Here is a 26,936-nt window from a genome sequence, read left to right on the forward strand (position 1 = left end):
TGTCAGTGTGGAATCAGGCAGCTGAAGGTCAACAGGAAATTGAGAGAAACTCTCCAAGTTTGTGCATCTGGTGTATAATAGCAGCAAAAATAAGATACATATTTCTTGCATCTTAGCTTCTAAGCTTTCTTATCCGATTTTCGTGACAGGGAGTGACTTCCATACTTGTAGTACTGCGGGAAGGTGTTTTAACTGGTAATCCAGAACAGAAGGAGGAGGCAGCAAAGGCCTTAGGGCTGGTTATAAAGTTGACTTCTGCTGAAGCTCTCAAACCATCTGTGGTGAGCATCACTGGGCCACTCATTCGAATCTTGGGAGATCGGTTCAGCTGGAATGTCAAGGTGGCTCTGCTTGAAACATTAAGCCTTCTTTTAGCTAAGGTAAGATTCCAAGTATTGGACTGTGGTTTGTGAACATTTTCCATGGCAACCTTCAGAAATACCTGTTGCTGTTCATGTAAATACAGCAGGGATGTCTGCTGCTGTGGATTTGATATGTAGGAATAGCACTGTAACTTGATTGGATTCTTCCAGCGGCTTCTGGCCTACAAAAAAAGCACCCAGTGCTGAAACACTGGGCTTCTTAGAAATATTGATAAATGCCGATCCCACTTTCAAGTGATTAAAACCCACCATGTAATTAATCTCTCCCGTATCTACCATTTTTATGTATTGTTAAGTGCAAAGATCTTTGAACAGAGCTGAGCTTTTATTCAGTACTCTGAGTACATGATAGTGTAAAATTTCTCAGTGCTACCCTTGTATTTCAGTGTGAAGAAAAGATAATTAGATTGGAAAGGGTCAAAGGTTTTGTGGTAAATTGTTGTTTCATGTTTTTCCTATTTTAGTAGCATGTTAGATTTAACGAGGGTTCTCTGATAACAAACTGCTGTAAAAGAGATTTTCAGGCTTTGATCTCCAACTGCTCTTTAATACTTGACCCCAACACTTTCCTTTCTTCTACTCTGGAATAGGTGGAGATTGCTCTGAAACCGTTTTTGCCCCAGTTGCAAACAACGTTCACCAAAGCTCTGCAGGACTCAAACCGCGCTGTTCGCCTTAAAGCTGCCGATGCTCTTGGGAAGCTCATTGTCATCCATGTCAAAGTGGATCCTCTCTTCACAGAGCTCCTGAATGGAATTCGTTCCAGCGATGACTCTGCCATCAGGTGAGCTGCAGCTGACAGCTCAGACCTTCCTGCTTACTGAGGATGAAAGAGCTGGGATGAGTTAACAAAACCCCCAGTTAGAGTAAGATGCATGTATTAATGAAAGCAGTGGACTGTAAACCAGGAATGGGGGTGATGGGGCTTTCCTGTGTCAGGTGAACTTTGAGAGTATTTAGGAGAAAGAGTGCTGGGGGTCTGCCCAGTTCTCCTCTCCTGCACATCCCCAAGCAGCCCACTTCCAGATAAAAGGCAGTGTTGACTGTCAGTCTGACCTGAAGCAAAGCAGCTGTTCTTGTATCCTACGGGCACAGATCCCTAAGATAGGAACTTCCTGCCGTGATAATTTTTTTAATGTTTGAACAAACAGAAAATATCTGTGTTGTGTTAGACAGACACATGGAAGTACTGTCTAGGGTGGAGTCTCCAGCAGTGCAGAGAGGGGATCACTCTCCCAGACTGTAAGGCATCTCACCTGTAGATCCTTGCTCAGCAATTACACTATCCAGAACAAAACTTCTCTTGGAGGGTAGGGGAGAGGCACTGTCTGACTGTAGAATGTGATCTGTTCCAGGGATACAATGCTGCAAGCACTGCGGTTTGTCACACGAGGAGCTGGTGCTAAAGTGGATGCTGCAATTAGGAAGAATATTAGCACAGTGCTGCTGGGGATGCTGGGACACGATGAGGTACTGCTTCTGCCACCTGCAAAGGTCCCCTGCTGCACACAGTCTTGTTCTTACATTTAAAATCTGAACTTTCTAACAGAAGTACTATCTAAAATAACTTCTGGGAAAATTACTAATGATGTAGTCACAGCCAAGAACTGGAGATTCCTGACCCGTCCCTGGTAACTCTGAAAAGGCCTCCAGTTTAATGTTTCCTTGGCAACTGCATATGTGGGTTTGACCTGCAGCTCCTCACTAACAGGTTTCAGGTAGCTCTGCAGTCAGGATTTGTTTTTTATCTTGGAGAAAGCCTGCAGTGCCTTCACTATATGCACGGATGTGTTTGTAGCCTCTCAGGTGAGGTTTATAATTCTGTGTGAGAAATTTTTCTGATAATGACAGATTTTTCTCCAATGAGAGAAGCTCTCCAAGTTTAATACAGGGTCTTCTGTATATAGCAGATAGCAACAGTAACATGAAGGAGATTAAATTAATAATTTAATAATTTATTTTTTATGTCAGTCTCTGCAACAGACATGATACTGTTGACATGCTAGAAATAGAAATAAATTTGGGGGAGAAGTGGACAGTAATGGGATGGTCACATAAGGAAGCCAAAACAGCAAAAGCTTGGAAGCGTTAAATGAAGAGTAGTAAGAGTTTATCACAGAAACCAGCTCATTCTGAGATGGCTAGATTTAAAGAAGCTCTTGTAAGCTCATCTTTTAAAACACTGAATTTCATCTTTATGACTTTTCCATTTAAGAAATCAAAACTTAGATAAAATCTGTAATTCTTCAGTCTCTGCTGGCTTTTTTGACCTTAGATTTGGTTTTAAGTTCCATTATGTCCAAGAAACAATGTGAACTGAAAGAAATCCTCAGGAGTATGAGTGAAATACTGCTATTTATTTTCTCCTCTTTATTTCCTGTCATCTTCTGGCACTTGTTTTTCTTGCTGCCTGTCTCTGGGGTGTGTTGATCTCAAGCCATGTTCTGTGTTCTCCCATCCCTGTCAGGATGCCACCCGCATGGCCTCGGCCGGCTGCCTGGCAGAGCTGTGCGCCTTTCTGTCCGAAGACGAGCTCAGCAACGTTCTCTACCAGCACTTACTGGGTAGGTGAAGCTCTTTACAGGACTGGAACAGATGCTGGAAGCAGGGAAGATTCCTTCTGAGCCATTGATTCAGGATAACTTTGTGACTGAATCTCTGCTCTGTATTATCTTGTGCTTTTCTCATGGCTCTTAATTGATGCACTCTGGTACACAGGGAGCACAGGTAACTGGTTGTCACTTGGGATTGCTCAGACTTTTTTCCCCTGGATTTGTTATCTGATGGCTTGATAAAAGTACTAGCATGGCTGAGTAATTGCTGTTGCCAGCACAAGGACAGTTGGACATGACAGGATGTTCAGACAGTTGGACATGACAGGATGTTCAGGGTGGACAGGAGGGCCATCCCACATTTTGGGAAAGCACTGTGATCTTAGGTTGGCTGATGTTAATTGCAGGCCACATCTGATGGCTTCACATGCTTTTGGAAAATTAACTATTTTGCCTCCAAGTTAGAAAAAAATGTGCATTTTATAGCACCCCAATGTTTGAGAGTTTTATGGATTACTCTTCCCTCTAGGCTTAGAAAGGAAGTCTGTTGGCTGGTCAAATTATAGATGATGACTTTTACAAATTTATTAGAGAGTCAAAGCTTGTCTAATTTTGAACCATCAGAAGTGTCTGCCTTCCTGCCTGCTCAAGTGGTGTTCTTGCCTGGAAAAGGTGTTGCATATTAGCTCTGTCTGTGTGTCTTTTTGGGAGAAATGGAGGAAGCCAGGCATTGCTTTAGATGCCACTCGTTATTTCATTTTATGGCAGTGAATTGACAAACTGCCCAAAGCCTCTCAGATGAAGAGAAGTAGATGGCATGAGCCCTGCCATTGTTTTGTTCTTTCCTCTGCAGCAGATGTCTCTGGCATTGACTGGATGGTGAGGCATGGCCGGAGCCTGGCTCTCTCCGTGGCTGTGAACGTGGCTCCTGGCAAGCTGTGCTCCCCAAAATACTACAGCAGTGTCCAGGAGATGATCTTCAGCAATGCCACAGCTGACAGGGTGAGTCCTGCCCCACAGGGAAAGTGCTGTTGCAAGCTCTTGTTGGGAGCAGTTTTGAAAGGTGTTTGAACAGGTTCCTGTGTAACCAACCAGGACAAAAACCCCCGAGTGCCATCTGAAGATTCTCCCTTGGCTAGATGCAGTTTTTATGGTGAAATTACACAACTGTTCTGGTTCTTTGAGTTCTGATCTCTTGGGAGATGAAGATTATTTAATCTTTAACTGCAGAGTAGCTTTCATTTGGAGTAAATTACACTCCTGTTTCCCTAGAGAGCTCTCATTCACAGACCAAGTTTGCAAGAAGTGGAAATCATTTTAGGGGAGGGAGAGTTTAAATCTGGTGTTGAATGAGTAGTTTGGGGTAGGAATTTTGTGGGCTTGGTGGGGCCTGCTGCTTTGTTTCCTCTGGCTCATGGTTGCATTGGAATTTTTTCATCATATTACTCAATACCATTAATCCAATGTTTTTTCATCCTGCTGCTCTTTTGAAAGATGGGTTTAGCCTTCCACAGAAACTGACAGACCATGAGTTTGGTTTTAAAGGCTGTTGTTGAACTGTGCTGTAGTAATACCAATTCTTGTCTTTATGGTGAAGATCCCCATTGCAGTTAGTGGCATCAGAGGGATGGGCTTTCTCATGAAATACCACATGGAAGAGGGAGGCAACCTGCCTCCCAAACTTTCCAGCCTCTTTATTAAGGTAAGAATTTTCATGCTAGCTACCTGCTGGTGTTCTTGTGTGATCTGAATCTCTGTGTGACCTAACTCATGGGTGGGTCTATCAAGTCCCTGAAAGTCTGGAACTTTCTTTTTGAGGCAGGGTGCAGATAGAATCACTGTATCAGCCTGCTTTGAAGCTGTGAATACAACACTGCCATCCCTGCTCCAAGATGGAAATTTGCTTTTGAGCCTTCTGTACTGAATCTCAAGCCTGAGCCTTATAAATGCATTTTTCCTTTATAGTAGCAAACAGCTGGCAGAGAGGCAGAGAAGAGTGTGAGGAAGATGTCAGGTTTTTAACATTGCTAAAGGTCAAACAGCCTTTGCTAGAAATCAAATACCAAAACTCACCTAACCTGAGAACATTGAAATTAACATTTTTTCAGTTTATTTTAAATATTTAAATATTTTTCTTCAAAATTCCTTTATTGGTTGTTTGTTTCTTTTGGTGTGTGGCTGGGTTTTTTTGATTCCTTTACTTGTCTGCCCTCCCCAAACCCCACCATTCACTTGAGTATCCCTCTTGGTAGACAAGGACAGATAGAGAGGGGTGATGCTGCAGCATGTTACATTTTCAGGTTTTACATTTCTTTGCAATTTACTTGAAAAACGACCAAACATGCCAAGTTGACGTGATACAACCAACATTCTTCAAAGCACACTTTTTGTTTGAAGTCCAACTTTTCTATGTTAATAGTATTGTGTTAAAATATAAAATACCACAGTTACCACAAAACCTTTATCACCATATTAATAATGTACCCGACATTCAGACATTAGCTTTCATGTTTTAAATGGGTTAAGGTTAAAATACAAAACTCTCATTCTTTGAATTGTGAAGTGAAATCCACTGTTCGAATGCACGCAGGATTCCACCCGGAGACTGGCTTGGCTGTTGTTGCTGAGTGAGTGTGTTGTAAAGGTGCTGACACTATCAGCTTTTCTGCACTTAGGGGTCATTGTTGCTTCCTGAGACACTAGAGATGAACATGTGATACTGTCATCAACTACATATTTAGAAATTTTCTATTGAAAAGTTGTCATGTTTTCAAGGTTTGACCTTCTCTTACACAATTTAGTCAGACTTAATTGGTAACAAGTGTGTATCTTGTGTACCTGTGAGTTGAAAACTGTTTTTCTTAGCATAGTTTTAAATACTCAAATTAGGAAAAAAAATTAACAACTGCTTTAAATATACATTCTTGGAATATCTGAATGCAAGTGTATCTTTGTCTCCTTCAGTGTCTTCAGAACTCATCCAGTGACATAAAGTTAGTTGCAGAAAAGATGATTTGGTGGGCAAATAAAAGCCATCTTCCCCCATTGGATACTCAAACAATTAAACCAATTCTCAAAGCACTTCTGGACAACACAAAAGACAAAAACACCAGTGTAAGAGCCTACAGTGACCAGGCTATTGTCAACCTCCTGAAGATGAGAGCGGGTGAAGAAGTGCTTGAGGTATGAGACATATTAAAAAAACATAATTGTTGGTAGTAAGGCTGTGTCACCCTGTTCTGCATTTGTCTGTGAAGTGCCTGCAGAATGTGCTGGAAGTCTCTTATGAAATAGATTCAGCGGGACATTCCCATTTTCTTTTACATCTTCAGCAGCATTCTCATGCTAAGCTCTGAAGAAATCAGCAACACCTGTTATGTACAACCTTACAGTGCAGCATTAATAGAATTGAGGCATTTAACATACCCCCTTAAGCCTTGCCTGTGCTGAGTTCCCTCAGCTGGCACTGATAATTCATTGCTTTGGTCACCTGGATGATCACAGTGGTGTTAGGACGTATTTAGGATAGACCACTTAATGCATCCATTTCCAGACCTGTTTTCTAAGGCTGACCTGTTTTTGGATAGTGCTGAAATTGTAAAACCAGGTGGAGACTTTTGGGATGTTTGAAAGATTTTAGTTGGTACAGTGCCTAAGGCACTTACACTCACTGTGATTTTGAATGGTATGTTGTAAGGAGTTGGTAACTGTTGCTGTCTCCCTTCCACAGTCAGTTTCCAAGATTCTGGATGCTGCCAGCCTGGAGCTTCTCAATGAAAGCTGCAGGAGGTCCCTGTGGAAGCTGGCTGGGCAGGCTGACTCTGAGGAACAGATCGATGACACTATCCTGACGTGATAAAGCTCCCGAAGACCAGGAAACACTGAACCAACCGCTGCATCAGCATTTCAACTCCAACACCTATTATAAATGTTTTCATTTTTGAAAATGTTCATTCTGATGGGATTTCATGAAAAGGACTCCCAGAGAGTATTTTAGTATCAAATATACCAGAATAGCCTTAATTAGACCCACACTAGATGAAAATTAAAAATTTGGTCCCCTTTTTGAAACAGATAATGCGCAAGAGACAGACATACTAACCAGTACTGGTCAGCTGTGGCCAATTGTGAGATGTGGCTAGAGCACATCAGGCTTAATCTCTGGTGACAACTATTTCCTTTCCAGGGTCTGTGCAAAAACTCCACTACTGGAGGTATTGTTGGTTTTTGCACACCCCCTGGGAGGCAGGAATAGAACTCAGTGAAAGTTCAGTTGTATTGTTTCTGTGTACTGCTAACTTGCTGCTTGTGACGGTTCTGAAGACTGAAAATCCCTGTAAAACGAAGTATTTAAAATAGCCTTAGAAATCACAGATGCGAAAGGGGGATTAAATGCAGTCTGTTTAGAGAAGGAACATTTAATAAAGGCTCTGACTTTGATCCTTCTGATGTAAACTGTTCTTTTTACAAATTCATTTGTCAACAAACTGTGATTTACTTTTCAGACCTGTTTGTTCTAGGGCATACAGTTTGTAGAGTGGACAGTGCTGTGAAAACCTTTCGCAGAACTGAGGCAATACAGGATTTAAAGCCAAGCCAGAGCTGACATTTAATGAAATCTGTAAATAATTACTCCTGTTAATTTCAAAAGTATTTTTGACTACAGACAGCTTTTTAGTTACCCAACTCACAAAACGTCCTTTGTATTTACGTCTTCAAAGGCTTCACAAAACTTGGCTTTAGGTCTTTTGGTCAATGAGTTGTCCTGCTCCAAGAAAGTCTTTTATTTTACCTGGCCACATATATCTCTTTTGGAAAAAAAATCAATTTACTAGTAGATATGATGTCACTTGATGGAAATACTGAAAATCTTGTTGCAGAATACAAATTTTTAGAAGGCTAAATGTGCTTTACGTTTCATGTAGAGCAATAGTTACGTGAGCCGTACCTATTTTATGAAACTCACAGAAGCTGGTTGCACCTGAGAAGACAGAGCACTAAGATTTGTTATTTTTTCATGTGGGTGGGGGGTGTGTGTGTGTAATCTTCCTTGCTTGTAACTCTGGATGGCTCAAACTGTGATGAATGGAGAACACAACACTACACATAAAATTGGAGAGCATGAGGTGGACCCCCGTGGGAACACACATTCTGCCAGAAGCAGTTTTCTGATTGTTATGGCAGTAGCAGCAAACACAAGAACATTTTTATCATATTCATGCCTCAAACAGCAAGATACAATAGTGAGCAGGTATTTGGGGAGTGCTGTGGTTTATTCTGGTCAGAAGTACAAAAATCTGACAAGAGGTTCTTGGTGCTGTGTCAGTTCCCAGCCTGTGGTGTAGCATCCTGACAACAGATTTGCTGTAGGAGTTAGTGGAAGGAACTGGGGAAATCAGCTATTTTACCCTATACCTAAGATAGTCTCAGCTCCCACTAAACCATTCCTAGCTGACTGCCACACAATTGTTTATACAGCATTATAGGATGGAGATTCCATAACCCCTCTATGCCATCTATTTTGTTATATGAACTTACCGGACTGTCAGAACTTACCTCATGTCTGAAGAAAAAGTTTTCCTTGCTGTTACCTGAGTCCATTGCTGCTTGTTCTGTTCCCACAGACATTGAAGACAGTTCATTTCAGCAGCAGCTGCATCATCACTTCAGTGTCCTCACTCCTGGATGAAATAAAATCAGATTTTCTATGTATTTCCTTAGAGATTTACATGTTTTCTAAACTTGCACTGCTGCCCCTCATGTTGGTTTCATTCTGACTCCTCCTTGCCTCAAGGTGGCCACTGCTGGCCCAGGTCTCCTGGGGAGTTGTTTTGCAAGCCCCACACAACAATCTCAGTTGTCCACCCCAGCACAAGGTCTGGGTGTTCCTTTGTTGCAACACCACAATGTTGTGGACATGTTTAGTTTGTGATCAGCTATGAAGCCAAGCTACAAAATGGCTCTTTAGTTAATTATCTCTAATTCTGTATTTATGCTTTGGACATATTTCTACAAAACTGCAGTGCTTCCCAGTTGGTCTGATGGAAATTGTGTTCAATTTCATAACATTTAGCTGCATTTTGAAGGTGAGTTTTAATTCTGATTTTCACCTTTCAAAATACTTGTGAATTTGATATCATCTTAAAACCACATATTCTGCACTGAGTTGGTAATACTCAAGAGTGAAAAGTCAGCTAAGTGCTCTTAAAGATTTGGCAGCTTGGGGCACTGGAATGAGTTTCACCTGTGATGAATTAGCTGTGCTCTGGGATCCCAGGAACAGCAGTTAAACCATGCAATGCAAAAACCTCTGCCCTGAAACGCCACAAAATTTGATGCCACTCAAAACCTACTAAGTAGGTGTCAAAAATCTCAGTGATTGTACTGGAATCACTCACTCCATCACTGCAGCCAGGAAGGAATGAAAAAATGGCAAGTTTTGGTGAAGAATGTCTGTTTGAGCTCTTGATCATGGGCACCTTGGCTTATTCTGATTCCAACTGATGCTCCACATAACCATGGGAAAGAAAATTATAGGTAAATGAAGCCTTTTCTATTCACTTGTTCATTTCAACCAATAAGTTATTCTATTATTTTGATTATTTGTATTTCCAACTTAGGTAGCAGCAAGTGGAAAAACTCATTCATTTTCCCAAACAGCACCTGAATTTCTGCACTCAGCTTAGTGATTCCTGAGAGAGAGGAGTAAAAGGTAGGAGCTCACTTGCACTTGTGGAGAATATGCTGATTTTTCAGTCACAGTGAAACACTCGATTTGGATTTTGATAGCTACTTTTGCTAAACTATTTATACACTGCAGTATTAATGTATCAGAGATAAAATACCCATAATTTTTGCCACAACATGAGATCTGATAAATTGATTGTGCCAACTTGGAGACTAAAGAATTAATTTTTTTTTCATTTCAAATGTCTTAAAAATACCAGTTGTCAGTAAAAGATAATTTTTCCCTACAACTGATGGTAATAACATCTTTGAACTGTCAAGCAGCTGTCTCTGAGTGACAGCTGAACTGTGTGGATTTCAAGAAGATAAAAAAATAATTTATGAGAGAGGTTTAAACTTACAAGGTGCTAAAAACTACAATGGAAGAGAGACAAATGTAAAAGCATAAAATATTCAAATATTTTGATTTTTTTTTTGATTAGTCACAGTTCTTACTGTCCATTTTATTTGGTAACATCATGACACTTCATGCTTTTCATGCGATGAGGTTTCATGAGCTTAAAAATAGAAGTAATAGGAGTCACTGTCATTTTGGGTTTGAGCTGGTGGTTTGTGTGCTGGGTTCAAGGGATTTCCCTGCAGCTACAGTGTCCTCAGTTACTCTGGTGGTGCTGGATTGCCCCAGTGCAACATATATATATATATACATATATACACATGTGGTGTTTAAAATGCATCAGTTGCAGAGTGAATGTGAGCTGAAGGTCACATGGGTGGATTCCAGGATTTGAGGACCTTGACGGGGTGAACTTTGAAAACCATAATACGTTTTTGAAGGTTAAGATTAAGAAAGGTTTATAATTAAGTGGAACATGACCCACTAGACCAGGTTGCTCCAGTCCCCACCCAGCCTGGCCTTGGACACAGCAGGGATGGGGCAGCCACAGCTTCTCTGGGCAACCTGTGCCAGCCAGGGCCTCAGCACCCTCACAGGGAACAACTTATTCCTAATATAGACTCATTTATAATCTGTAACAATCCAAGTTATTTAGAGCTAATATACCTCTTCCCAGATGGATGATAATGTATGTTAGTAACAGGTTTCATTAACTAATTCAATTTGATCTCAGCAGTTCAAGTACCAGTGAGAATCTTTAAGAAAAATTAATCAGAGCAAAACCCAGCACTTTTCCTGTGCCATGTCTCCACTTAGAGGTGGCAATCACCTAAAAAGTGACCATAGTCTGGCAGAATACGTGTAGTCAGTATCTGTGCAACTGATAACAAAATCACTCAGGCTGCTGCACGACTGGCAGTGCTCTGGAGAGCCACACTGCAGATATGGCTGGGGACGGTGCAAGCACAGCTGCAGATGGGCATGAGGTCAAGGCCCTTCCTAGGCCATACACAGGCACATCTGTGGATTAAAAACCCCAGGCATTTAATTTCAGACTGGCCTGACTTGCCAGGGCTGACACACACACCTGGGCACTTCCTATCACTGCTGTGGGGCTCCTCACCTGCGGCTTGGGCTGCGCTGGGAACTGTTCCTGTACCTACACAAATCGCTCCTTTGGAGCAGAGCTGGGACTGCTGCGGCTCCCTCACGCCTCTGACACTTTCCTGGGGGCAGCGTCGCTTTCTGCCGCGTCCTCACACGAGCACTACGGGAACTGGGGGGGAAACACGCGCCCGACGGCGGTCAGTCAGTGTCTGGGCACGGGGGGGAGGACAAGGTTCCCGCGGAGGGGAAGCGGAGGGCGGCGGAGGGCGGCGGAGGGCGGCGGAGGGCGGCTGAGGGCGGCTGAGGGCGGCCGGTCCCTCACACTCCCGCCAGGGCCGCCGGCGCGCGCCGCCCGCCTCAACCGCCGCCCCTCGCGCGCAGGCGCGGGCGCGTGAGGGCGCGGCCGTTTTCCCGCGCAGCCGCGGCGCGGGGCTGGGCGGGGCCGGCGCAGGCGCGGCGGCGCAGCTGGCGGCCCGTGGCGGCGGCCCGGCGCATGCGCGGCGGCGGCCCCGCTGTCAGTTCCGGCTGTTTGTCCGGGAAGTGGCTCCGGCCGGAGCCGCCGCCGCCCCCCGCCCCCCCCCCGCCCGCTCCGCCGCCCGCGGCCGCGCCCCGGCCATGGCCCGGGACTACGACCACCTCTTCAAGCTGCTCATCATCGGCGACAGCGGTGAGCGCGGGCGGCACGGCCCGGGGGCGTGGGTAGGCCGCTGGCGGGGTGGCCGCCCCTCGGGCCGTGAGGGGCCGGAGCGCGGCGGCGGGGCCGGGTCCGGGGCGGGCGGCGCGGGGGAGCCGGGGACGGGCGGCCTCCTCCGCCCGGGGCAGCCGCGGCGTTGTGCTGCCGGTGCCGCGGCGCGGGGCTGAGCCGGGACCCCGCGCTGTGCGTGAATGGCGGGGCGCGTTCGCTTGGGCTTCGGGAGGTTTTATCTGATAAACCTGCGGAACTGGCTACCGCAGGATATTATGGTAAATAGCTTGGCTGGGTTTGGGAAAAGGCAGATTAGACACGTAGAAGCCAGGACAGCACCGGCGGTGCTGCCGGCATCAGCCTTGGCGAGCGCATGTTTTGACGGCGCCCACTAATCTGTTGCTGGGATGGGCAGGGAATTCCCTTCCCCTGTGACAGGCAGTTTAGGGATCGATGGGAAGGGCTGGCTGCCCTAAGGACTGTTGTTTCCAGTGTGGCAGCTAGTACGTTTTAACAGTCATTATTATCTTAATTATTCCTTAAGACTTCTTTGTGCTTCAGCCTGAAGTCTCAGTTCTAGAGTTCCTTATTTTTTTAATGAATCCTGGAAGAGCTGGTAGCTTTGTGTGCTTCTTGTTATAGCATAGGATGCAAATATCTAAAAAGAGGAGATAAAGGCATAGTTTGAGGTTTTTTTGAAAATAGACCTTTAAATACTTCAGCAACCTCAGAAACTTCTGGAGGGCTGAGCGTGTGAACTGTGCCAGTGTCTGATGCTTTGGTCTGGGTGCACAGGGATTGGGGCTGGGAGGATTGCTGCCGTCGGTGCAGCTCCGTGTTGGTAGCACTCCAGCAGCTTGCAGCTGAATTTCCATAAACTGGAGAAGGGTGCATCCACCCTCTTCTTTTAACAGAGGTGTGGTCCTTGGGGCGGCAGGTCCCGGCATGCAGCGAGGCACAGCTCTTGATGAAAGGGTAATGTTGCACGATCTTGGCAGTTATCACCTTCAGAAGCCTTAGCTTCATGCAAAAAAATGGTTTTTTCTACACTAAACTGTGTCTGCATGAAGGGATCTAAGGAGGGAGATAGGACAATGGCTTCAGAGCAGCTTCAGGCAGTTCTGGGAGCCTTGGATTATTACAACCAAATGCTGCGTTCTGAGTAGAGCAGTGGCTCTGTTGGTTGCTGATGAGTTCCAAAACTGTTCAGGCAAGATAAACAGGATGGTGAAAACTCTGAGGAAGACTTCTCATTTTAAACAATTAAATAAATTTTGTCAGCTCAGTCTTCTTGAGCAAAATCCCTGTAGTGTATCCAGTGAAAGGAGTGTTGTGAGAATTGTCAGGCTGCCTGTGGTTCTCTGCTGTAATTAAATCTCACTATGTAGTTTGACTATTGATTTTTCTTTGGTTTTGTTTTTGTTAACCCCAACAGGATGGCTTTGTCCCTGCTTGCACGAAACAGTTTGCTTGCCTTGTTTATTGACATTTATTCCCTGCAATAGGAAGTGGACTGTTACTAGATAGGATAATTCTGTCTCATCTGCTTTCCCTTGTATGCAAATCTGTCAGAGGGGTAGTAGGTTTGTGTGTTTTTAGAACAGGTCATCTTGAAAAGCTGCTGGTGATTTCAGCTGTGCCAGATATTTAAAAATAATACAGATGATCTGTGCTTTGCATCTGCTTCTTTAATTCACTCTACCATTCAGTAAGACATGGGTCTTAGAATCTTGTCTGACACTGAAATATACTTTTAATTGTAATTGTGCAAAGTCAATAGGCTTTTTTTTGTTTGTTTTGTTTCGTTTTGCTGTCTTCAAGAAGCTGAGGGCCCTGCAAGCCTTGTCTTCAGATCTTCAAACAGCTCTGTGTGGGAAGTGTGGGGTCACCAAGAGTGTGGTTTTCTCTGTGTGAGCAGTGTGGGTCAGAGGCAGGGTTTGTTTAGTGAGATCATTGTCACTGGGAGCATGCAGAACTTCCTGAGTTCGGGAGCTTTCTTCTCTCTGGAAGCTGCCAGCCTGCTGGGAGCTGTGCAGCTTGTGCAGTGGAGGGCAGTGTGACAGAGCAGTGTCATGTGCAGCTCTGCAGCATTGCCCAGGGCCGCCTGAGCTCGGACGTGCTGCTGTGGTCTGACAGGTCTGGGGGTTCTGGCACCTTCTTGCCTTTCACTGAGCTGAAGGCCAAGGCTGCTTGGTCAAGAAGCACACGCTTGCTGCTGAAACATCCTTGTTTTCTTTTAATTTCTTATTTTTTCTTAATTGACTGGTGTTTCCAGAGCTTTAAGTCTTGTTAAATAACCAGTCCTCTGAAGGAACTGCTCTGCTACCTTTTTTGAGCTCAGATATATTGATTATATGCATGCTGTAGCTTTGTATTTTTTAGTCCCTTACCTCTTTTCCTCCTTAGCTTGGTAGCAGTGAGGAATGAGCATGGCTTCTCCAGATGGCTGGTGATTTGAACTCTTTGCAAATGAGACCTGGCTTACTGTAATCATGCAGATTTTTAGGCTGGTTTTTATTTTTTGTTGGTAGCTGTTGTCACATGCCAGCAGCTGAAAACTACTGGAGTTCTGCATAGCCTTTGCATAGGTCTTCTATTAAGAAGAACTTGCAAGTTATACATCATCAAAATAATTACCTTGGATAACTTCTACCTGAAAAGATTTAATAGATAATTACCTCGGTGAAGTTGAATTTCCTATTCATGCCATAGCAGATTTATTTTGGGGAGAAAGGGTCATTAACAGCAGAGATGTTATGCAGAGATAACAACGTGGAGACATTCAGATACCCAGATTCCCTTGGGTGGGTGTGCAGGAATGAGTTTCTTACAGCTCTTGTCTGAAGCACTGTGAAAAATGCTTCCCTGCAACAGGGTGTGATCAGGGTGCAAACAATCAGTATGGAAAACCTGGATGAAGAGCTACTCAAAGCATTTAGAGTAATGTTTCATGGAACATTTTGGCAACAGGGACAGCTTCAGAAAGGTGTGTGTCCTTCCAGTGAGATGTGCAATGAGGCTGTTTCAGACAGCAGTACAGGACAGTGATTCCCAATTAGTGTTCAGGCTTCTGTTACACTGTGGCCATGCTAATGGGAGCTTTGTAGTACCGAGCCCTGTGTGATTGTCAGAGCAGTCCAAATTCCACACAGAATGGGAGGTAGGCAGGGCTGTTACTGACGTCACACACGATGTGCAAGTGGAATTCAATAGTGCTGAATTCAGAGCAGTGCTCTGAGCACTTGTTCATTCACAGGACATGCTCAGCTTTGGCTCTTTCCCTAGCAGATGTAAGCCTACTGATTGTGAACTTGATTTTAGTTATTATTCTTCTCTGACCTCTTGAACTGACCACAGTTCAGAAGCTGCTGTTGCAGGGTTTGCTGAGGGCTGGAGGAGGGAGGGCACAAGTTCCCCCTCCCTGCACTGCTACCAGGAGCATCCTGTCTTGGGGTGACTGTGCTTGGTCAAATCTCCGAGGAGAGTGTGGAGATGAATATTTAAGGTGGATGGTACTAAATGATGTGCTGATTTTTATGCAATGGATGGATAAAACATTGTCATGTTCCCCGACCCCCAGGATGACTGCATTGAAAGTTTGCTGTATTTGTTTGTTGTAGGTGTGGGCAAGAGCAGTTTGCTGTTGCGTTTTGCAGATAATACCTTCTCAGGTGAGTGGTTTGTTTCCTTCAGTAAGTGAAATGCTCTAGGTTTGCTGCTGGTTGTAAGGAATCTATGTTTGCCCACTGATAGCTGTGCTGGGAATACCTCATCTTTTAACTTTGCATCTCTTGGTGTAGGCCTGTGCAGGCCATCCTGACTGATCTTCACTTGCAGCTGGAAGTCCCTGAGTATTGAAATACTGAGGTGGTTCCAGAAACAGCTTGGGTGGTTTAGGTTGTGCTATACTCTGCAGACTTCCTATTAGCCATTTGGGATTTAGATTGATTGAGTATTGTGGTAAACCACTTACATTCGTGATATAACCAATTTATTGGGAGGAAACTCCTAGAACTGTAGGACTGTATTCAAAACAAGTGTTTCCACAAGTATTTAAAGCAAAGTGTTGTCTCAAAATTTTCACAAGTGAAGTGCTCTCATAGTTACTGTCTATTTCTTGAGATATTTGGGTGCATACTCTTGATCAATGGGATAGGAAAATAATAATTTTATTTTGTAACACTGAGCTTTTAATTTTAAAGATGGCATGGGAGAAGTGGTTTTATGGCTAGGAAGAAAAGCTATTAGGTACAGATAAAAATATGTAGATCAGCATGATATAAGGCATTTTAAACAGTAAGCAGATTGGGGAACCTTGTTCTCCTGTCCAGTCTGAGAGCTGCTGCCAAGTAGTGTCCAAGCAGTGTGCTTTGGGACATCCAAAATAAACAAGCCTTAGGTTCTCACTTACCCATGCTTTCCCTCCAGGCAGCTACATTACCACCATTGGAGTGGATTTTAAAATCCGGACAGTTGAGATCAATGGAGAGAAGGTGAAGCTCCAGATCTGGGACACAGCTGGCCAAGAACGCTTCCGGACTATTACATCAACGTGAGTAACACCAGCCTTTGTGCTGTGCACCTCTGGGTCTGGATCTCATAGTCCAGAGTTGGGGTTTAGCTATTGAAGTGTTGCAGTTGATCACTAGTGATAGCTGTGTGGTCTGTACAGTGAAACCTCTCTCAGCTGTGTCAGAACTGACTGTGGTGGTGATGTTCTGGCAAGCTTTGAAACTGGGATTTCAGAGTTCCTCACCCTTCTATGCATTTCTGTGGTTGGCTTTGTCTTATTCCTCTGCTAGTATTCCCTTATTCCTCTGCTGGTAGAGCTAGAGGTATTAGACTGCGTGTAGTAGGCAGCTTGTCTCGGTGCCTATCCAAGTTTGTCCTCTGACTGCACAGCCAAGCACAGAGTGCAAACTCTCTGCCAGTGTCATGTAACTAATGAACAGCTCGAAGATTGAAGAGTGGGATTTCTCCTGGTTTTCCTTTAGGACAAATGCTTTAGCAGCTATCTTTATGTGGAGTTCTGCTGAAGCAGACGCCCACATGATATTAACCTTTTCCTTGGTTGGAATTCAGATTTGAACTCATTGTCCTTTTGAACAGCATGTGCAGAGCTTTTCCTGTTCCTGAAGAAACCACACCTAGAGCTGCGGTGGTGGGAACTAAGAATAAAATGTGTTTGTAAACTGATTGCAGTAAAAGTGGACTGCTCATGGGGGGAAGAGGGAAAAGTGCATTTGGAAATGGAACTTTTGTTCCTTGGGTTTTAACCAAAATAATTCTTGAAAGATCCATATGTTTCACTTGGTCCTTCACGACTCACTTCTCCTTTGGCTCTTATTCGAGAGAAGGATAATTTTCAGCTGATGAACTGATTAATTTGCTTACACCTGAAAATAATGAGATTGGTTACATCTGTGTTATGTCTAGAAATGGCAAAGTCCAACGTGATGTGTGCGCCGCCCCTTTCCTCTGCGCTCCTATATGGATATTACTGGGTTACTTCCATTGTTTCTTAAGTGTTTAGCTTGAAAAAAACCTCAGTTGCCTCTTGTAGGGTTCCTGTGTGTGACATCACTTCTTGTTGGAGCGCTGCAGGCAGTTTTGGGAAGGAAGTGGTGAGGGGGAGGCAGCCGTGCAGTGCTGCAGCCCTGTCAGCTGTGACAGGCGAGTCAGAGAGCCCCCAGTACTGCTGAGTCAGCAAATGGCCTTCCTGTTTGCAGATTCCCGGGCTCAGGAACGAGCGTTGGCTCCTGGGGTGATGCCAGCTAGCTTAGAAAGCCATGGTGTGTCCAGCACTGAGCGGGGATACCAGCAAAGGAGGATTCAGTGGGAATTGCTGCAGATCGGACCTTGCGCAGTGTTTTATGGAAATTCTTTTCTTCGTTAACATTTCAAATAGATAATGAAATCTGTTTTGAGGCATTTGTGCCATGACCTCTTGGAACTCTGCTGCTACTTCCTTTTGCATTCATTGCTTTTTACCCAAGTGAGGCATATTTTACTTTAGGGGGATCTAACGTTTTGGGGTGTCTTCCTTAGCACTCTGGTAGTTACTGAATGGTAACTCCATGGTCAGGGAAAAAAATCTGCATTTTTTGCAGTTCTGTGCAAAGAAGTTCACGTGTCCAAGTGCATTTGAAGTGTTGAAGAAAATGTTTTGGGAATGCTGATTATAGTGGGATGAGGGCTCCTCTTGCTAGGTTGGTTGGCTGTGCCTGTCTAGTGTTCCTAATCATATTGCCTATAAAACCAGGCAATAACAAAAGTTAAATTTTAGAAATGGTTCTGGCTGGCTTGTTTTGTGGTTAGTTTTGGGTTTTTTTCATTTATTGGCAAAGTTAACTGATTTATTTATCCTAAACTGACTGACAAATCAACCTTGCTTGTTCTTACAAAAGGCCTTGGCTATCAAATCATGGGTGGAGTGTGAGTGCCCTGTCAACAGAATGTAGTAGTGTGCCTGGTCTTTGACTAGATTGAGGTTTAGACTGAAGTTAAGAATATAAAAGGTGTTCCTTCAGTATTACAGTAGGTCAGGGAGTCCCTTTACAGTGAAAGGCAGAGTTCAGATTGATGTTGAGCCAAGCTTGGCAAGCAAGCCTGAAATTAGAGCCCATCTGGTAATTACAGTAATAGGTTGGTAGTGCTGCTGTGTGGACTTAGAACTGCAAAATGGTAGAGGTGGTAGGAAGTTAATAGTGGAAAATTGGGAAACATTAAAAGGTTGTAGTAGTTTGATTTCACGTGACTGTAACTACAGTCAAAAGCTGAAAAGCAGAATAAAACTGTTAAGGAACAGAAATCACGTTGGTCTGGAGTATTCCACAGAAGCTCAAGAAAATTTCAGACTAGGAAGTATAAAGGCAGCTGGTTTTATTGTCTGTTAAATGTGGAAATACTGGGATAGCTGGTGCCTTCTGGGAGGAGAGGCTGATCTGTGTGAATTTGGTTGCCATGGAATGTCATCCAAATTAAATTTGATTTAAATTCACCAGGGATTTAGCATGCCAGGATGCAGCTGTATTAGCAGGAATACTTAAAATGCATGAACAGCCAGTCCCTGTACTTGATTTCCTCTTGTAGACAGGACTACTTTGTCCTGATTCAGGACTCTGGGTTTAGGATTCCAGCTTTACATAATGGCTGTCAGATGCCAGCTCAGGATGAATAGTGATAGCAGAGGGACCTTCTGCCATGGTTTCCTGTGGAATGGCATGTTTGAGAGAGGGATAAGACCTTTGAGATGATAGAATTGCTGTGTCTTGTAAAGCAGATATGACTAAAAGGCTAGTAGTTAAAAGACTGGTGTGACTGACAATAGGTGTGCTTCCAAGAACTTGAAAGAAAGATGAGTATGAAACCAGATTATTAGAAGTCTCTGGAAATGGTTAGAATTCTAGATGAATGAAAAAACAAAGGAAATGTGTGCTACAAAGTAGTGAAATATGAACAAAGAAGCTGGATTAAAAACCAGTGCCCTGTCTTTCATGTTTGGCAGTTAAATGTTTTCCTGGGAAAAAAAAAAAAAAACAACATATGGGTCCTACTGGACCAACATAGTGTCTGTTTTAAATCTGACTTAGCTGCTGCTGTGCTCCATGAAGCTGTTGTTATAACTCCAAATGTTAATATTGGGAAGCAGTTGCTAGAGGGAATCTGAGAACTTTGTCACTGTTTTCTTGCAGCAGTGAATGCCCCAACGAGTGGCAGCTGTTCCTTTGTGTTTCCCAAGACTGTATTCAGGGATGTGAGGAGGGGATGCAGGTGGCTGAAGGACATGTTGAGTTTGGGTAATCCCCAGGTGATTCCAGTGGCAGAACAAGCAATAAGGTGTTTATTTCAATTAAATGTTGGCTTTCTTAAGCCTTTTCCACACCTAAGCTAAATGTAAAGCCTCTAGGTCTAGGGACTTGCAACTGTATGGGAGATTGTTGGCTACCACCAAGCATCCAAAGGTGTACACAGGTCAGGTTTGGTTGTCTTTCACCTCAGCAGGATACTTTCATGGATACTCTTAACATGAATAACTGGTCTAGAACATTTTTTTCTGTATTTCACAAAGGTATTTCCACCAGCAGATGCTGGCTTGGGGGTTTGCAGAGTACATGGCAGAGCACTCCCACCACACAGAGGACAGCCAGCACCAGTCTGTGACTGAGAGGCTCAGATTGAGGACTTCAGGTCTCTTCTGCTTTCATTTCTGTGGTCTCTATTTCCCCAAAAATGTGGATGGGAAGGAGATAAGACATTCTTTCCCTTGTGTCAAAGTCTCAACTACCTCTTGGTTGCCAAAAGCACAAAATTTACACCTACTCCTCCCTGAATGCCAAAAGCCCCATCTGTTCTCTACTCGCCAAAGCCCACAACCTGTTATAAAAGCAATTCTGCACTGCATCATTCTGGAAGTTGAAGTATGGGATAGGATAAATTAGATTTTGTTTTCTAGTACTGTCCTGCATTTGGGGTTGGAGAAGCTTCTCTGTACTTGTTAAGCCTTAAATGTTATCTAGGATGCAGAGCATCTAACAACTGATGGAAAATAGCATGACCACCTTTTTGAGAAAAAATGTGTGCTATGGGACTTAAGAGTTAGAGAATAACAGGTAGTCATGGTCTTATCTCTCAGGTTTATCTCTCTTGGTAATGACAGCCAATAGAGAAAATGACATTTTAGTGTAGACGAGGGGTTGGCAACCTTTCTAGAACGATGTGCCAGACAATTTTCTGTTCCAAAAATAGCAGCAGTGTGTGCTGGTAGGCACTCAGCAGGAGCCAGGGGTTGCTGTCTTGCACAAAGGAAGCTTTTTCTGATGAGGTGGTTGGCAGTATCAGTGGCAGGAGCTCCAAACCCCTGCAGGGTTCCCATTGCTGTGGTGGTCTCTGCTGCAGGGTCCAGCCCACAGACCCCATCCCAGGAGCAACACGTGGTGGTGCTGACATGGAGGTGTCAGGAGTGGGATTGGTGTGTGCAGCTGCCCCTTCTCCACTCCCTGACATCATGTGCTTTGCTCAGGAGAAAATGTAGGTGCGTGGGCAAGGTAGGAGCAGCAGGATGCTCTGCTGGGCCCCTGCTCGGGCTGACAGGGATGCCAGGCTGGGCTCGGTGTGCACAGCAGAGAGAAGCAGCTCTGCGTAGGTGCAGCTGAGCCACTGCGCTTCTGCAAGGGCTGTCTTGGCAAATGCAGTGCTCAGTGCTGGGGAGGAAGTGGTAGGTCAGCCTGGGGGCTGCTGAATTAAAAGATTATTAGGTGATGATATGGGAGAACTTGAAGATAATTTTATTGTTCAGCTGTGGAGAAATGCAGTGTGTTGCTAGGATTGATGTCACTCAAAAGAGGATTCATCAAAACCAGTGTGCAGGGCATGCCAGTATCAGGAGAGGATGGGTTATTTTTGCAACATGTGGATTCAGGCCATGAAATACTTTTCCCTCTAAAGGATCCAAGTTATGAATAAAGTTGTGTTGTAATCAAGTCAAGCACAAATGCAGTGCTGTAGCAAGTTTTGAAGTTGTTGAAAGAATTGACTGTGAATGGACTAGAACATTTGAAAGTGCAGGATTTCTTATGGGCTGGGAATAAGTAATTCTTACCTGAGTTAGTTCTTGCCAAGGGAAGCAAATGTACAGCATAAATCACTGGTAAAACATGGCATGGGAGAAGCATTTGAGTGTCTTCTGCAAGTGCCCAGCCAGGCAGTAGGAGCATCCTGGAGGAGCACTGGTACCCAGGGCTGTCACTGCAGGGATCAGCAGAGGAAGGTGTGTGACCCTGGGGGTGCTCTGCGCCTCTCTGCAAGTCTGTCTGATGATGCATAAAGGCAGGTGGCTTCTCTCGTAGAAGGATGATGAGGCTGGAGGTGGAAGAGACAGTGACTTGCTGAAGCACTTCAGTAGCAAAGAGAGCTGAGGCTTTGAGATCTTCTCAAAGGTGTGTTTGGGTTAGATTTAAAGCTTTGAAGTTCAAAGATGTGTTTGCTGAGTTGGAAAAATCAAAGAGCAGCAGAATGGTCTCAGTGGACATCTCTGAAGTGCACAAGCAAGAAGTGCTTGTGATAAGACAGCAAGGTCTAGTAATGCTGTCACAGTTTAAGGGAAAATCCTCAATTTTGTATGCTGGTTTCTTGAATTTGTTTTATTAAAAATTTTAATATTGATCAGAAGAAAGAGAAGAGGATGTAAGGAAAAGAATAAAGTTACACATAATACAAAAAAATGGATCCTGATGAAGACCTCACTGTTAACTGTTACCTGTTTAAATTACTTTTTATTTTTTGGGTTACAGCTGCCTAATTTGCCACAGGGAATGTACTTGATAGCCTTGTGATTGTGGCTGAAAACTGAGAAGGTAGAGCTTGCTTGTTTCTAATTAGCATTTTCATGGTGCAGATACTATCTGTCTTTGGTAGCTTTGTGCAGGTGATAATGTTGGAACCTGAATTCAGATATTTTTCTTGCATATCAGACTTGTGCATCATCTTTTAAAGGTGCCAGTTGCCCAAGACTAATGGGAATAAACTGAAATACAGCTTATTTTTAATGGCTAAAGGTAGCAGAGTGTATTGAATGCACATATGGAGTCGATCTGTTGAGTAGGAAGGTGTGATCAGAACACAGTCGCTCAACAAGACAGAAATTTTTGAGAGCTCAAGAGAACTGTGACTGAAGGTTGAGTATATTTGGAGATCTGCTGAAATTTTAGTCTGTAAGTGATTGTTCACAGATAACAGAATTACTGCAAAAACTTGATGTGGCTTATACAGCCCCAGGGATGACATCACAGCCAGTTCTGAGGATGTGCTGGGGGTACCATCGCCTTTGGTCCTGTAGCTGGAAGACAGCATTCATCTTTGAAGGTCCTGACAACCTGAACAAGGAAGATTTTAGAAGACTTTGGACTTGGAAATGTATTTGTGTAGAGTGAATGAGCAGGGAGCTCTGTAGCTTTGGGGGAATAGCCTGGGATCAAGCTGTTATAAAAGAGCTACATGAGTCTCAATGGAGAGAAATGGGGGCACTTGATTACCATAACTTGAGGATTTATTGTGAATCCTGTAGAAGCTCAGTGGAAGAGAAGGTGATGCCCTGGGTTAACATTTGCTGTCCTTTGTACCCACAGGTATTACAGAGGAACACACGGGGTCATTGTTGTCTACGACGTAACGAGCGCAGAATCTTTTGTGAATGTAAAACGGTGGTTGCATGAAATTAATCAAAACTGTGATGATGTCTGCAGGATACTTGGTAGGTGATTAGGGAGTTACAGCACCTTATTTAGTGGGCTGGCCTGCTGGAATACCAAACTGACTTTTATTCTCTTTCCTTTTTTAGTGGGCAATAAGAATGATGATCCAGACCGAAAAGTGGTAGAAACAGAAGATGCCTATAAATTTGCTGGGCAGATGGAGATCCAGTTGTTTGAGACCAGCGCCAAAGAAAATATTAATGTGGAAGAGGTAATATAATATTCAGAAGAGTAGAGATAGAATGATTTAGGGATAATGGTGTGGGAAGAAATAAAAATTCCATTCTTCCCATTGAGAAAGAAAAAGTGTTTGTATGAGTTGGAAGTAGTAGGTAAAATCTCAAAAAGAGACATTCAGCTGTTTTTGGAAGAGTTGGGGAAGCAAAATGAAGGAGCCCACACTGCATTTTCAGTAGCTTTGCAGTGCTCATGTATTAGGCAGGAAGGAGTTGAGAATGCTTGTAAGAGGTAAGACTATCCAGACTTCACTCCTGCCCTCAATTGCCAAACTGCCCTGGTTTTATTGGTTTGGAAAAAGGGATAGAGGTACTGTTTAGTTTGGGAGTGGGTTGGGAAAAGCTATTGGATTTCCACTTGGGCCATAGTGGGTTGGGGAAGGTCTCTGAAGTGTTATTGTAACATAGAGAAAAGGGGAATGGGAGCAGCACCCCACAGGAGCCAGCACCCCACAGGAGCCAACCCGAGTTCTGGGGTGGTCTGAGTGTGCTTGTTTCTCTTGCAGATGTTTAATTGCATTACAGAGCTTGTCCTGCGAGCAAAGAAAGAAAACTTAGCAAAGCAGCAACAGCAGCAACAGAACGATGTGGTGAAGCTAACGAAGAACAGTAAAAGGAAGAAGCGGTGCTGCTAATGCCCCTTCCCTGCTGCAGAGACTCTGCTCTCAGACAGATCAGCCCCTCCAGCTAGACTCGGGCAATTCCACTGGGGCAGGCTTTGGGAGGACTTTCTCAGTTTTGTGCCGTTATTTAAAGATTATTTTTTCTCCATGTTTTCTATCAAGAGGCGCTGGCACCTTCCCACTGCAGTGCCAAGAAGGTATCGGATGGAATCTTGCCCCCCTCTCCTCCCCTGCTTATTCCAGTGCGCCTTGTAGACAAGAAGGACGTTGCCTACCAAGTGGACTAATTAACCCAAGAGTTTGTATATAATGTATATTGCTTTAACCAGCCTCGCCTCTCTGTTGTCGCTTTGGCTTCTGCCTTCTTAATGTCAACCAATCATGGACTGCAGAGTTCATCTTTTTAAAGAAAAAGTTTAAAAGTTCTTAATTTGAGTTGGCCCCGGGCTGGCACTGCTTCCCGGGGCCTCCAGCTGCATTTCTGTTGGGCTCCAGGCTGGCATCTGCTGCCCCTGGGGCCCCTGGCTTCTCCTGGAGTCCCTGGCTTTTCCTGGGGCTCGGGCTGTGTTTTTCTAGGTACCAGGATTGCAGGTGTTGCTGCTGGAGCCTGGGGTTTGATTTCACCAGCCCCTGGGCTGGCAGCTGGAGCTGCTGCTGGGGCCTGGAATTTCAGCTTGCCATCATCCAGATTCGTGGCTGGATCCTTGGGTTTCACCTCCTTCTGCTGCAGCCCAGCTGTACCTGTGCTCTCCTGTAGTTTGTATCAAGATACTGGAAAACAAACTGACCTGCAGAAGTGGGATTTGTTTGGATAAAACCTTTTTTTTTTTAAAGCAAAGTTTAACAACTTTGACCTCTGCTTCTGGTTCTGCCAGTGTTCTAAGTGAGGGTCCATTTCTTTTGAGAAGAACAAAAATCATGTGATTCTGCCAAAAACCCCAAACTTCTCCTTGTTGCCCTGTCCACAAATAGGCAATCTGAACTTGAATGTGAATTTTGGTGGCAAAGCTTTTGTTTTTGAGAGAGAAAAGGCATGAAAAAAATTGAGCTCTTCTTATTGATGTCTGAATATGAAAGCTGCAGGATCATTCCCAGGATTCTTCAGTTAGGAAGGAGGACTGCTGTTTAATGCAAAGAAATGGAAAGCTTGCTTGCTTGGGTTATGTGGTGGTGGAGGATCACACTTGGAAACAAACTGGGCTTGCTGTGCTCAGCAACATTTTCCTGGCCCTCGTCAGCCTTTCTGGGAAAACAAGGGCTCACTTCCTCAGCCTGAATAGATGTAGTTAAAGGTGGAGAGTGTATGTGTGTGTGTGTAACTAAAATATCAAATGTCTGGGCTGAAAGGACACGCTCAGCACCTGGATTATTGCCTAAATAATAATAAAAAATAATTTTACCTTAAAAGGCATGGAGGGTATGACTTCCTTTAAGGCCTTGAAGGAGGACATACTCCATGTGCCAGTAAGTGGCCCTGTGGAATTGCTGGCCTTAGTTTGGTAGGATGTGATTCACCCATGTCCATGAGCTTGGAATCAGCCCACTTCTCTCCCTTCCTCACCCTTTCTCCAGGAGAGGCTAAATTTTAGTCACTTATTTTGCCTGCATTTTTTTAGATTTTTCAGGTTGTGGTGAGAGCCCTGATCATACAATCACATCACGGTCAATCACTTTAAAGACTTTTTCCAAAGTGTAAACGATGAATGTGCAACACGTGGGTTTTTAATGGGTTCAGGTGCTGGGATATGGATCCAGCTGCCTTCACCCACCTCTGTTCTTCACATATCCTGCATTGGTAGCCCCAGAACTGGAGTGAGCTGGGATGGTGCTGCTGGGGTGAGCTCTGATCAGTGTTGAGAGGCTGTGCAAAGTGGTGGCTTTGGTCACACCAGTCCCTCCTGCCTGCTCTCCAGTGTGGAATGTGTGTGCTGGGAGGAGCTGGGCCAGTCCCTGGAGCTGCCTGTGGGGGTTCCCCCTGCAGACTGAGGGGCCCGGCTGTGGTACTTTGGGAATCTTGTTGGTAGCTGTGTGCAGATCTAGGAGGGAGTAACTTCATATAGGCAGAAGTAAAGAACATGTCTGAATTTACTGGAAATGATGCAATAAAATGAGGAAATGGTGCACCCAAGCCTGGAGTGTTCTCTTATATGGAAAAATTGGTCCTCTTTGAGTCCAGGTTTTTGTGGCTGTGGTTGGAATTCTGTCAATCCAGGTCCAGCTTCCTGGCTTAAAGTGGGAATTTCTTTTTTTTTTTTCCCCAGAGCTGGCTGTAGAGGAGCAGTTACCTCTGCTCTTGCCATCACTGTTCAATTGGAAGGGGTGGGGACTGTGTCTCTAGTGGTGCTGATGTGAAGTTTCCTAAATGTTGAGCAATGGAATGTCTAACTGGTTTGCTAGGATTATTTCTGTAATGAAAGTTTCTAATTATGCTTTTTAAATAATTTTAAAAAACTAAAAATAAAGGTTACAAGCTGCCAAATCTTTTTTTGAGGCTCTGTTTCCTCTGCTGTCCAGCACCTGGAGGTGAAGGGTGGCAAGCCAGGGGTGAGCTCTGCTGCTGAGTGTAAAGGGTTATTTCCTAAGAGGGGATATTAAAAAAACCATAATTAATGCTTTCAAATGTTTAGTTGCCGTTTTAGGTTGAATGAAAGAGGAAGGTGGAATGGGTAGCTTATTTCTGTGTGAAGTGAGATGCCTGTGATTGTGCTGAAATCTTTTGTCTTTCTGCTCAACAAAAAGTATTGAGTGAGCTTTGAAAGCTCCTTCTCCCGAGGTGAATAAAAATCACCTGGAGTCTCTCTTCACTTTCCCAGGAAATTGCTGTGTGTTTAATGAATCTGTGCAGGAACTGCAGCCGTGGCTGTGCCCTCAGCATCCCCTTGCCCTGCCCAGGCTGCTCCTGGGGCAGAGATGGAAACCTCTGGGAAGGTGCCTTGGCTGTGTCTGTGCCCTTTGGGAGGAGCAGCTGGAGGGGACTCGTGGGGCCGTGTGGATGGCCTGAGCTGCAGCTGCTG

General features: G+C 44.3%; 2 protein-coding genes across 2 annotated transcripts in view; both read left to right on the forward strand.

The window, feature by feature from the left end:
• GCN1 (GCN1 activator of EIF2AK4) overlaps positions 1–7,375 on the forward strand; it is a 38,503-nt gene extending 31,128 nt beyond the window's left edge. The window contains exons 51-58 of the mRNA XM_066562026.1: positions 150–380; positions 974–1,167; positions 1,739–1,853; positions 2,851–2,947; positions 3,789–3,937; positions 4,533–4,637; positions 5,900–6,118; positions 6,666–7,375. Of these exons, the coding sequence (XP_066418123.1) occupies positions 150–380; positions 974–1,167; positions 1,739–1,853; positions 2,851–2,947; positions 3,789–3,937; positions 4,533–4,637; positions 5,900–6,118; positions 6,666–6,791 (1,236 nt within the window). The 3' untranslated portion in view covers positions 6,792–7,375. The remainder of the gene's footprint in view (positions 1–149; positions 381–973; positions 1,168–1,738; positions 1,854–2,850; positions 2,948–3,788; positions 3,938–4,532; positions 4,638–5,899; positions 6,119–6,665) is intronic.
• A 4,320-nt stretch (positions 7,376–11,695) lies between these two features.
• RAB35 (RAB35, member RAS oncogene family) lies at positions 11,696–26,401 on the forward strand. Its single transcript, XM_066562289.1, has 6 exons — positions 11,696–11,793; positions 15,432–15,482; positions 16,240–16,363; positions 22,938–23,062; positions 23,150–23,274; positions 23,806–26,401. Exons 1-6 carry the CDS (start codon positions 11,742–11,744, stop codon positions 23,932–23,934), a joined length of 606 nt encoding a protein of 201 aa, XP_066418386.1. The 5' UTR covers positions 11,696–11,741; the 3' UTR covers positions 23,935–26,401.
• The last annotated feature ends 535 nt before the right edge of the window (positions 26,402–26,936 follow it).

The sequence above is a fragment of the Molothrus aeneus genome, chromosome 18 (genome assembly GCF_037042795.1).
Source record: "Molothrus aeneus isolate 106 chromosome 18, BPBGC_Maene_1.0, whole genome shotgun sequence".
Classification (NCBI taxonomy): domain Eukaryota; kingdom Metazoa; phylum Chordata; class Aves; order Passeriformes; family Icteridae; genus Molothrus; species Molothrus aeneus.

Excerpts from the sequence above, each read along its gene's own strand:
- RAB35 (XM_066562289.1), top strand. The coding sequence starts at position 11,742 with ATGGCCCGGGACTACGACCACCTCTTCAAGCTGCTCATCATCGGCGAC. Across the intron at positions 15,483-16,239 it reads TGCAGATAATACCTTCTCAG|GCAGCTACATTACCACCATT; the intron begins GTGAGTGGTTTG and ends CTTTCCCTCCAG. Across the intron at positions 16,364-22,937 it reads TTCCGGACTATTACATCAAC|GTATTACAGAGGAACACACG; the intron begins GTGAGTAACACC and ends TTGTACCCACAG.